This window comes from Calypte anna, chromosome 26 (genome assembly GCF_003957555.1).
Source record: "Calypte anna isolate BGI_N300 chromosome 26, bCalAnn1_v1.p, whole genome shotgun sequence".
Classification (NCBI taxonomy): Eukaryota; Metazoa; Chordata; class Aves; order Apodiformes; family Trochilidae; genus Calypte; species Calypte anna.
In genome coordinates this window covers 3,961,696-3,973,945 of record NC_044271.1, presented here as the reverse complement: position 1 = coordinate 3,973,945, position 12,250 = coordinate 3,961,696, and the positions used below count along the sequence as shown (strand labels likewise).

General features: G+C 44.1%; 1 protein-coding gene across 5 annotated transcripts in view; it reads right to left on the bottom strand.

Moving 5' to 3' along the window:
- PPP1R12B (protein phosphatase 1 regulatory subunit 12B) overlaps nucleotides 1–12,250 on the bottom strand; it is a 100,383-nt gene that overhangs the window by 74,474 nt on the left and 13,659 nt on the right. For all 5 annotated transcript variants that reach the window (XM_030465386.1, XM_030465387.1, XM_030465385.1 and 2 more), the window contains exon 2: nucleotides 1,403–1,533. In XM_030465386.1, the coding sequence (XP_030321246.1) occupies nucleotides 1,403–1,533 (131 nt within the window). The remainder of the gene's footprint in view (nucleotides 1–1,402; nucleotides 1,534–12,250) is intronic.

Here is a 12,250-nt window from a genome sequence, read left to right as displayed (position 1 = left end):
TAGCATTTGGAAAGAAGAAAAAACAACCTGATAAAGATTGTCCAGAGTTAAGAATTGTTCCAGGAGTACAACACACAGAGGATTTCTTTTTGGTTAGTTGGTTTTGTTAGAATATATTATGAAGGACTATGTTATGAAGTGCTACTGTGTTTCCCTTAATTTTCTAACCTATAATGCAGCCTTTATGTCAGAAAAATTATTTCAGGTGGGAAACTACCACTTACATTTGCCTGTTCTTTGGTTCCAGCTATTCTAACACTCAAGGTCATGTATTTGAGCAGCTCTCAAACTCCCAAAGCAGCTTGTTGGGGCAGAGCAAGCAGTTTGTTATCAGTATCTTCTCCAAGACAGACTGTTAGTCCTTTGTGTGCATAATGAACACTCAGATGAGAAGCAAAATGTTATTTCAACCCCATAATGAGCAACTGTGCCAAGAAAATCTTTATTGAGAGTCACTTAGAGCAGGTTACTGCTTTTCTTTAAACAGCTACTGGATGAAACTCCTAGTTTAATTTATTGTCTCTTCCTTCTTATGTATTTTGTTTGTACTCACTAGGTTATTTTATCTCCCTATAGCAGGCCACAGAATTTCACCTGGTTACCTCCAAACTTAGCCCAGAATCTTGTGTTGTAAGCAAAACAAAACAGATCAACAAGATAATGCTCTAATTTTAAGTGGGATAAGTAACAAGTAGCTACTTCTATTTACTTTGTCAGATAGTCTTGCAAGAAACAGAAACATCAGATCTGACTTTGAAGAAAGCAAATTATGCTTTTGGGATGTCTGTGGCTGAGGAGCCCTGAACATTGCATTTCTTTCATAACTACCTTGCTACTCACACAGGTCTGGCTATGAGCAGAGAACCTGGAGGCTTTGCAGGGCCTCAGATCAAGTTAAGCACTGGTGCAGTTCCCCTTGGCACTTAGCATGCCCTCTATCTACTGCCTATGGGTTACACCAGAACAGCTACATTCATGGCATAACACTCATGCACATTTTGCATGAACTCCCTTCAGCTAGAGGATCAGAATCCCAGATTGCTCTTTGGTAATACTTAAATTTTCCCATGGGCTGGCTGCTGAAGGAGGTGCCTCACTGCACACCTCTGGTAGTGTGCCTGCCCGCCAGCCCTTGGGCTTTTCTTTTTGCTTGGTATTTGAGCTGGAGTATCTAATGAATCACAAGACAGTGTGCTGGGATCAAGCAAAAGGCCACCAGCTGTAGGCTCCACCCTAATCCTCACAAATTAAGAATTCAGGAGCAGAAGAAATGCATCTATTTCCAGCACTGCTTCCCATGATGTTGTGCAAGTCTGAGAGCACCAATCGCCTGGGTGCCTGTTTCAGAGATGGAGATGTGGAAAGTGTTAAAAATACCCCAAACAGCCTGAAACTCACTCACTCTGCTATGTTCAGATAGCCACACGATGCCACTGCATGGAGAGGGGTCCAGCCCTCGTTATCTTGCTGGTTCACATTAGCTCCATTTTCTACAAGGAACTTCACCATGTCCAGGTTCTCATCTATACAGGCCTGAGGGGAAACAGAGACATCCAGGGGAGGGAAGGATTGAAGAGAAAAAAGAAAAAAAAAATGTTGGTGTTAGAGCAAAACCTTTTACACCTCTTGCCTCTAAGGAAGCATGCTAGAAAACTAATTCCTCCTTCAGGTACTTGGCAAACACTGGAAAATGCAGGATTCAGGACTCTGGGAAAGGACACAGAGCAGGTTAAAGCACCCAAGTCCTGACTGTGCCTACACAGAACTGTCAGCATGTTTCCTTGTTCTCCTCTAGGCTGCTTTGATCATACTCTCTGCCACAAAAGCACAAGCATCATTCTAGAAATAGTTTACTGCAGGGGCTGCTCCAACCCCAGAATGGATGAGACTGCTCCTGAGTTGGTTCCATTCACCTTGCCCTGTCCATCAACACCTCTACCCTTAGGCACAAAGCAACTCCAACTGTAAGGGCAGCTCCGGGGGATGTCCCTTAGATCATTTCAGGCACTGCAAAAAATCCAACAACCCAAACCAAAACACCTGGGGACTGAATCTCACTGAAGTCAGAGGAATCCCTGGTCCAAGCACAATGGGGTCAGACATGGTTAGGGCTGGGAAAGGGGATGGAAATCAGGTTCTACCACCAGCCTTAGGTCCTCTTTTATTTAGATCATGTATTGCAACCCCCTCCTCAAAGCTGGGCTAAATCAGATGTTTGATCAGGTTGCTCAGGGCTTGCTTGCCAGATTTTCCCATCTGCAAGGATGGGGACTCCCCAGCCAGTCTGGTCACTGGGTACTGCACTGGGTAACTGTTCTTACTAGATGAGAACTTTTCTTGCAACAGCTCATACATCTCTCAGGTGATGAGAACAGGAAACACCAGCAGAATATCCCCACTGCACAGAGGAATTAATGAGTGCTGAATATACATGTGATTAATTATCAGACATACTCTAGAAGGGACTCCTGGTTTCCCTAATCCTGCAAATTATGCAAACAAATCTGTTAGTGGCTTATTTCCATAACAGTACTTTCAAATGCAGTAGGAAGGTAAGGAATGCCATGCACACAGAAGAGGGAATGGATACACAGAGGAACAGAACAATCCCTTTTCAGCTCAAGGAGTATTTTTTTGGGAATTCAACTCTGAGTCTGCAAAGCTCAGGACTACCCTGGGTTTCACTGCCACCATTATTGTGATATACTCTGAGCACACCCCAGATAAATTACACTCACAATGTTATTGATGAGTTATTTATATCTTGACCTGAGAACACAGAATTTGCATATCACTTCTTAAATAAGACTGACTTCATGTAAAAGCACATTGCTCTTAGAATAGCCAAGAAAAAAGTTCACCCACACAGTGGTTCCTTTGGAGCACAATCACTTCTGGCTGACTATAGAATTATAGCCTCAAAAAAGAATTTTATCAGCACAGCTCTGAAAAACCAGTGAGGTAGACATTCCATGCTTGTGCATACTTACTACATTTGTTTCAGTAGTACTGACAGTTTGAGTGTAAATCTAAATTTAGACTCAAGAATGCCTCTATATTGTGAGCTTTGTATTATCTGATAGAGAATTATATTTACATTGTTTATCATTTAAACCACCCTGATACACCCACTACAGCTGCACATACCAGGAACTGGCCAAGGGAAAAGACCAGCTCTTGCTGAAGTCACTGGAGTCCCAAATGAAGGATCTGCTGAGATGCTGAGGGAGCCCAGCCCCCCCTGCCCTGATTCTACATTTCTGCCTCTGATTGGCCTCACTGCCCCGCTGGTCCCCATCCCGCGGGGTTTCTATGGAATGCATGCTAGAAACAGAGAGGATAATGGGATCAAACCCCACCTGTTCCTCCAGAGAATTCTCCAGTAATCTGACTCGCCTGGCTTCTGAGGAGATAAAACGATGACAAAGTGACAAAGCTACATGGGTGCTGACAGCAGCAGGCATTTGCTTGCTGCCCCAGGGGAACTATAACTCATTTCATGCTTTGCTGTTTGCATTCACCACGAAGAAGACAAAGTCAGAGCAGAGGGGTGCTGAGTCCAGCAGGAGCAGCAACATCTTCAGTATCTAAGAAAAACAGCCCTCTCTTCACTGCACCTACATACCATGAAATACTGCTGCTCCAGATATGTGAGCAGCAATGTGACACTGCTTGCCAAATATTTATTTTAGTGTTAGTTAGTGACATCAGAATAGAAACCAGCCCAGAGCTGAGTAACACAAGTGGATTCTTAAATGACTTGAGGCTGCCTTGACATTAGCAGCAGGTAGGACTTCTTGCCTGCCTCAAATACTGATTTTTTTTTTCTTCATTTCTGTAACATTACATGCTGCGAGTTCTACTGGCCACACTTCTAAAAAGTGAGGTAGAGAAGGAGTTTTAGAAAATGGCATTCAACTAACAGAGGTACAGAATAAGCTCTGTGCAGTTCCAAAAACCTCATCGTTGTCTCACATAAGAAACGATCAGGCCCAGCATTATTTGCTCCAATGTTTAATCAGACACTCTAGAACAATGCACTACTTGTATGTTAATAAGCTATCACATATTTAATATATCTCAGAGCAGTAACTGAGCCAATGAGGAAAGCTGGTGATGTCTGGAGATCTAACCTTGAAGAATATGAGAAAACATGGAAAAAAATTATGATGGATAAAGTGGCAGTTTTTAGGGGTTGCAGTGTATTTCTATGTATACTCAGAGTAAAACCTGATTAACACTTCCATGTTATCACAGAATTCATACCTGCAGACACCTTAGTGGCATTAATAATTTCATACATGGCATCATTTTACCAAGCTATAAATTAAAGAACAGAAATTCTCACTGTTTAGAAGGGCCTCAGGGCACACAACTTGCCCACCTAAAATTTCTGAGAGCCCTGACTGCTGATACCTCTCCAGAAATTCTGCTGAATGTTTTACTGTGCATATCTTCCAAAATTAAGCACTGCAAAACACCACGTAAGAAAAAGGCATTCTCTGAGATTCAGAGGGTAAAGTTCATCTTTTGGCTAAGCACAATGGGTTACCTGAGGTTACTGGAGGAAGGAGAAAAGGACAAAGAGGAAGTAAAAGCAGTAGATGTGACCTCTTAAGTACTATTAATCCTCCAACCTTAAATTTAGGAGAGTGGATAAGTTTAGCAACCCGAGAGGATCTATCACTATGCAAAGTTCTTTTCTACAATGCAGGGTTCCTCGGGAACACTGGAAAAATAACATCAGACAGACAGACACCCCTTCATCCCTCGGAGAGGGGGGGAAGAAAAAGAGGGGGAGAAGAAAAAGAGGGGGGGAAGAAAAAGAGGGGGGGAAGAAAAAGAGGGGGGGAAAAAAAGAGGGGGGGAAAAAAAGAGGGGGGGGAAAAAGAGGGGGGGAAAAAGAGGGGGAAAAGAGGGGGAAAAAAGAGGGGGGGAAAAAAAGAGGGGGGGAAAAAAGAGGGGGGAAAAAAGAGGGGGGAAAAAGGGGGGAAAAGAGGGGGAAAAAGAGGGGGGAAAAAAGAGGGGAAAAAAAGAGGGGAAAAAAAGAGGGGAAAAAAAAGAGGGGAAAAAAAGAGGGGAAAAAAAAGAGGGAAAAAAAAGAGGGAAAAAAAAAGAGGGAAAAAAAAAAGAGGGAAAAAAAAAGAGGGGAAAAAAAGAGGAAAAAAAAAAGAGGAAAAAGAGGGTAAGAAACTAGCTTTGCATGAAGAAAAACACACAGATGGACAGGCTTAACTCTTTCAGTTTTAAGCACTGGTAACCCGCAGCTGCTTGGTAACACATGCAGAAGAGGCCAAACACAAGGCTAACTCCAGGGCACAGCCTTTTTGTCCCTACATTTTTAATTCCTTATCTTCTTTCTCTGTAGAAGACAAAATAAAACCTTCAAGGCAAGGCAGCAGGGTGGGAAGAGGTGGTGACTATCTTTCCCTCTCATCAGAGATCTGCAGCAGGCTGAACTCTTGCCATCCTTGTATTTTTCTTGGCAGTGCTTGAGCTCCAAGGGCTCCTGGAACAGCACTAATGTATTACAGTTTTAGCAGTCTTTGATACAAAGTGCATCCAGTGCCCAGAATTACCCACCAAACACTCAAAGAAAGTTGGCTCATAGGATTTAAATCCTGGGCATTGCTGGGCAAGTCTCCATCCACAGCTCATGGTGTTCCTTCAGCTCCTGGCAGAGGCCCAGCATTTAGCAGTTTTTCCATAGGGAGGAAGTGCTCAGTTTCTAAAAGTTGCAGATATGACATATTAGCTTCCCCCTCTTGGATAACAGGTGTAGCCCTTTACAGCCAGGGACACTCACTGCATATTTCTTTGTTGCCAGTAGCTAAGGCCAAGGCCAAGGCCGTTCTTCTTTCAAGCATGAAGTTTACATTGCAATATCAAAACAGGGGACACCAGGAAACCTTACAGAACAGCTCTGCAAAACTCTGCTCATCTGGCAAGGCTTGTTCAACAACCAGACAAAATCTGATCTTTATCGTGAATGAAACCTCATTATTATATGGTGTTAGTGTTTGCTTCTTCCTCAGAGCATACAGAACACACAAGCCTCAATCTCCTGATGAGTATCAGCAACACAGCAGCTCCAACTGCCTGCCAAGGCTTTTGGTTTGCATATCTCCTGGGCATCCCCCATACGACAGAGATAGGAAGGAGGGAGTAATTTGAGCCAGATGGAATGAGACTGAAATGTTCAGAGGACCAAGAATGGAGCTCCAACAAGGTGTAAACAGTACAATGCTGATCATTTTCTAGGGGTGCATTACATTTAGCAACCCCCTAGCCTATGACTGGTGTTACATTCCCACTATGTACAGGATAGGAGCAACTAAACCTGACAGATTCCTAAGAAATGGCTTGGGATTGGCTGAGCAAGAAAAACCCCACACCTTTTTACCTCTCCATGGAGAAAGGGGGATGGCTGCAGACCCAGAAGAACACAGAAGCCATGGCAATGAGTGCACATCAGCAACTCCTGTGACGGGCGCCCACATTAAGGCAACCATTTTCTCACCAGTGTTCTGGTGGTTTAACATAAAAACACAGGAACAACATTCAGTGGAAGTGTTTTCAGGCAGAACAGTTCCCATCAGTGTCTCAGCCCCAGAGCTCCTGGGTGGCAGGGGCAGCACCGTGTCCGGTAACGCCTCGAACGTGGGCTGAGGGCATCCTGCACTGCTAACTGCAGCCCCACTGAGTCAATATTTAGTTTACAAACACTGTCACATCACCCAGAGTCACTTGATCCTGTAATAAAATAGCAGCCCTGTGTATACAAGAGTTTTAGAATCAAAGTGAGCCGTGAAACCTGTAACAACTGCTAACCACGGTTTTAATTTGGGTGGTGTTTAAATCCCTGGTGATCTCTCAGGTTGGTCAGGGTTTGAGAGAACCTCTGCATTTTCTCAGGGCAGAGGAAAGATGTAAAAAGGGAAAAGAAGAGCTACATGCTTGGCTTCTGTGTTATGTGTTTCTACTATGAATACATCAGTCTTGTGACAGAACCCTATCTCGGCAACTTCTCTCTGCAGATGAGTGAAAATCTTGTAATCCTACCACGTCAGATTCTTGGGTAGCAATCCTCATGGTTCCCATATAGAAATCATACTTGGCAGCTCCCCTTGTGACACATAACTGCAACCCATAAACCAGCCAGGCAGGCACATGCTGGCCTTTTAAAACAAGTACTAGAGACAGCAGGCCAGTAGAGGCCATGGTTCACCTCTTCTTAATTACTCTAGAATTTGCCTCCTGAGCCTCCCCAGCATATGATATCTCTTGGCCTATGCAAAATTAGATTGCTCATGAAATCCCCCATTATTATGTTACCATATTCTCCTCCAATCCAGAAATCAAGGGCTGATACCATCTCCAAAGCTCCTTATAGATCCAGCCCTCTCCTGACATCGTTTCTCTCCCTCAGTTCCATCACTCATCCCAACTTCTGTAACTCTTAGGTATTAACAACACCTCTGAGATTCTTCCATACAACCCTGGCCATGGTTATGGCATCCTCACACTCACCCTTCTCCATACCAGTTTGCCCAGAAAGACACCTCCATTCTTCCATATGGTGAGGCAGTTTGTCTTTTAGATGACAAGATCCCCAGAACAGGGACCATCTGTGACTGTTCAGGGAGGACTCAGCTCTCAGCAGTGTCAGTCAGGTAGCAATGTGCAGCCCATTGAATCCCTGTAGCTGGAAAGGAGCTCAGGAGACTCCCATTGCAATTCCTCCTGCTCAAGGAAGGCCTGAAGTGCATTCTCATCAGCTTTCCAGGCTGTGCTTGTGTTTGCTATGCATAAGTGTGCATATACCCACATATATACAAACACAAATCCAGGGCACTTGGCAGTGGTGGGGAAGGAGTAGCATACACAGACTCATGTCCTGTGTCTGCATCCACTCTGATCCAGAACTGACTCACCTCCATTGCTTATATGCTTTATTTGCCCAAGCCCCTGGTTTTCTCCTCCTGAATGATGTTCTCATGCTAGAAGCCTGTCCTGGACTCATTAGGGTGGAAAGGCTGCACCACCCATGAGCTACAGAAGATCCTGCATAAGATAGAGGGTGACAAAAGCGGGTTTTGTTCACACAAACCAAGCACACCCTTTCCTAACACTACCACTGGGACCATTTTTTACAAGATCAGACAGACTGACAGCAGACTCAAAATGATAAAAAGGCTTTCTTCAAACTAAATGAAGAGCCAGAGTGAACATAGGTCATGAAAACCACTAAACTAAAAGCAGAACATTCCCTGTGTGCATACAAATACAGTCTGGAATTCAACCCAAGATGCCCCCCAACAGCTTCTGTAGGTTTAAGTCGAGGTTGCCAGGGTCCCTCCTGCCCCAGCCATATGCTCCCACACCTTGCCTTGCACAGGATTTATTTCATCCACGTTCTCAAAGTGTAAAGAAACAGATGTCCCCAGAGGGGGTTGCCTCACAGTACCTGTGCTTTCCCACTGCCTGCAGACCAGCATGAACCCATTCACACCAGATGAGATGAACCCCACCCCCAGCTGATTAACAGCAGACACATGAGAAACCTCCAAGAGCTGAGACTTACCAGGTAGCTCCTTAACCTGAGGCTTGGGATTATTTTCTTTACCACAACCTCATGATGTACAATGAGTGCAACTAGAGCATTTTGAGGAGTTTTAGAAATGGTTGAAAAGTTGCTGCCAGCCACAGGATGACACTGACACCAGCAGTGACATTCACTGTTAATACTCTGGGCTGGAAGAATTCTCTGGGCAGTTAAATCCTGCTGCCCCAGCACACAGGTCACAGTCAAAGGGATTAAATGACAAGACTTAGTTCTCTCATGTTCTCCTGTCATAAGTCTAAAATATATGGAACAAGGTTAGGCAGGAGATGAAGGGAGTCCCACTGAATGCAAAGGAAGAGTAAATCCCTGATGTCACCAAGCACAGCAAAGCAAAACAAGCCCAATGGCAGCCACCAGCACCAGGGTTAAATCTGGGAACACCGAGAGAGGAGTTCACAGAAAACAAAGAGAAAAGCACTCCCAAAATAGCCTTGCAACTGTCACCACGAGCTATTGTCAGCACTGGAAGGTATGACCTTGCCATTGTGTCTCTTGATCACAGCTCTCTCTTAATGGGGCATCTGTCATAACCTGCACTACCAAAAATTCCACTTCCAAGTGATGCTCTATCTCCAGCAGCAGAGATTAAACTGGTCAGTGAGGCTGGGAACACCAAACAGCTCTTACTGCTGCTTCTGCAAAAACATGGAGCTCTGTTCCTTCCCTCTCTCTTCTCAGCCCTGGCTTTAGATACAAGGATATCCTGCACAGGTGCTTCTGTGCCACAAGCCCAGTTTTAAAATCTGTATGCTTAACAAATCCTTCTGGAAATCTAATTCTGACACTGTTGGAACCAGCAGAAAGAGGTAAAAGAGGTTTTAAAGAGAGCAGGGGGAAAGGGAGGGAAATGAGATTAAAAGGGTATTAATCATTTTCTCATCTGATTATTTAGCTACATTGCTTCATTTTTTAACAGCAGTTGAGTCATACTTCTCATGCAAGCAGGAAGAGAGATATGGATTATGTCAGATTTTTCCATTGGAAAAAAACACACAACAACTCTAAGTACTCAGCAGTATCCATGCCAGTCATCAAAAGAAACCAACAACAAATCTCTTAGAATGATTAGCACAACAAAAAACCCAGCAGAGCACAAGGGAAGACAGGAGTACGTGCAAAGGCATAATTATTTCATGAACATAGCATTTCCAAGATGAAACAGCAGCATGAAATGTCAAGTGGAGAAATGCTTTGAATAGAAGTCACATTCTGAAACTCCACACCTTCATATATGCACTGGGGACATCAACTTATTTAAAAGGAGGCAGAGGTAAATATCTACTACACTGGACTAGAGATGGCTCAGCTAAATGTCTGTGCAATTCCTTATAATTATCAGGAATTCTGCTTTAGCTCTGCAGCCATGGTATTGCCAGTGAATGCTGAACACTGCTGCCTGGGACACTCTCTCTGTTTCACTGGGGCAGCCCTCAGCATGCCAAAGCTTCCACTCTGCTTCTTTGGGATAAACAGGAACCACTGATGGGAAGAAAGAGAAGGTCAGTTAGAGACTCACACCCCGTGTTACTGAAGTGGGAAGAAAATGGGAAGAAAGCTACATTGCTCTGCTTTTACTTCTGCTAGGATGGCAAGCACAGACATGCATTGATATCTTTTTGCCCATTTAAAATTTCTAATCAAATTTAGAAGACCAGGAAGGATCACAGACATAAGTATTTCACTGTGCAAAAAGCCACAGAGATCAACCCCCTCTGCCAACACCTCCAGCCTCCTATTATTTGTGCTCCCATGTGTCCAGCAACCTACACTTCATTTGACTCTCATTCAAACAGGATCCAATATAGTGATTTTTCCACTTCCACAGTGTTTTCCTCTGCAGTCGATGCTTTGCCATTTGCATTCACAGACCAGAACACACAGCACTAAACCAGAGACAGCCCACGTGAAACTGACTTTAAAATCCAATCTAGATTATCATTTTACTCCCTTCTTTTTCATCATCATCCCCCTAATTCTAACATCATTTTTAATACCCATTATTTTAACAGCAGTTGGAGGGTAATGCTTTGTACCATCTGAGAAGAGCTTGAAATGAGTCCAATACTTGATTAACTGCCAACACTAAAAATAAAGTCTCTCTGTCACTAAAAAGCAGGGACTGCCAGTTTTCTGGTGTAGAGCAGCATTAGCTTTTCAAGTCTCACCAGTTCAGTCACTCTGACCACTAGGTATGTCATTTCTCTACCACTCAGCCCATGCTCTCTGGCACTGGATCAAGACAGTATATGTGAAATCCTGCCCTTAAATTACTGAGATTTTAGCTCCTGCCAGAAATAACTCTACATTTCATAATTAGAAAGCTCACAAGCCTCTCTCTTCCGTGTGGAAAATGGAAATTTAGCTACTGCAGGTTTGCTTGGCAAAGAAATGTTGTGCTAACAACTGCATTGTTCTTCAGCCCTACAGATGCTACACCAGTGCTAATATTGTACCTATTTACCACAGTTCCTAGAGGTACTTTTACAGTTCAAGCAAAACATACTTGTGGTTTCTGCCATCAGCTACATCACACAGACATTCTCTAAAATTCCAAGATGCAACCTTGGACCAGCTTCAGCCAGACTGATGTTGTCTCCTGCAGCCCAGGGCTGACACTCTCCCAGTTGTCTTGAAGGGCTCTGGAGGCTCTGCCATGTTTTGCTAATGCCAAATGTGAACTAAGCTGGTCAGTTATGGAGAAAGAAAGAAATATCACTTTTCAGCCCACTTATCAAGGTTATTCCATCTGCACCATCCCTGCCAGAAGGGTGAGATGGGGCAGGAAGGCATGGCAGGGCAACCTGTACTCCAGGAAACAATCCTCTATGGGAAGAGTCTCTTTAGGTCTTCTCCTAACTATTCAGAGACATGGAAAAACAGCTGCAGAGAAAGCAATAAAATCACTCCAGGCCAGTACTACCCAGCTCTTCCTTACAGATGCCAAAGCTTGGGGGGGGGGAAGTACCATGAGCTCCTGAACCACCACCAAGAGCCCAATTAGCATCAGAGTGGATCACTGATTAGATACCTGCTCAAGAAAGCCCAACAACCTTGGTGCTGGATGACAGGTCTCAATCATGTGAGGGCAACTCCACTCTTGCAAGATCCTGGCCACTACAGCCAAGGCATCTTGCTGGCTCCAGCAGCTCCCACACTGCAGGGAGCACACTGCTTGCTTAGGGTCTTAATCTTTCAAAACAATATTTACTAAATATACTGTTACAGTATTAATCATTTACAGCATTACTTCTAATTTTGTTTTTCCATCCCCTCATCTCCATCCCCACTGGGTAATTAAAGCTTGGCTGAGTGACTCAGTGGGGTGCTGCTGAAGAAGAAAGCAAATCTCATTCTGGAATGCATTACAGAGAACTGCTGGTAGTAAGGCCCTGGAAAAAAGAATTCTTGGTCTAGAGAGATCTCCACTTAAGTGTCACTTTCAGTGGAAGCAACATACTCCTAAGAAACCCCAAGGAGAACAACAAGGCTCCTGGCAAGTTTAGAAGACATCAGCCAGTTGGAAAGGTCAAATCATAGAATCATAGAATTGGCTGGGTTGGAAGGGACCTCAGAGATCATCAAGTCCAACCCTTGATCCACTCCCCCCGTGGTTCCCAGCCCATG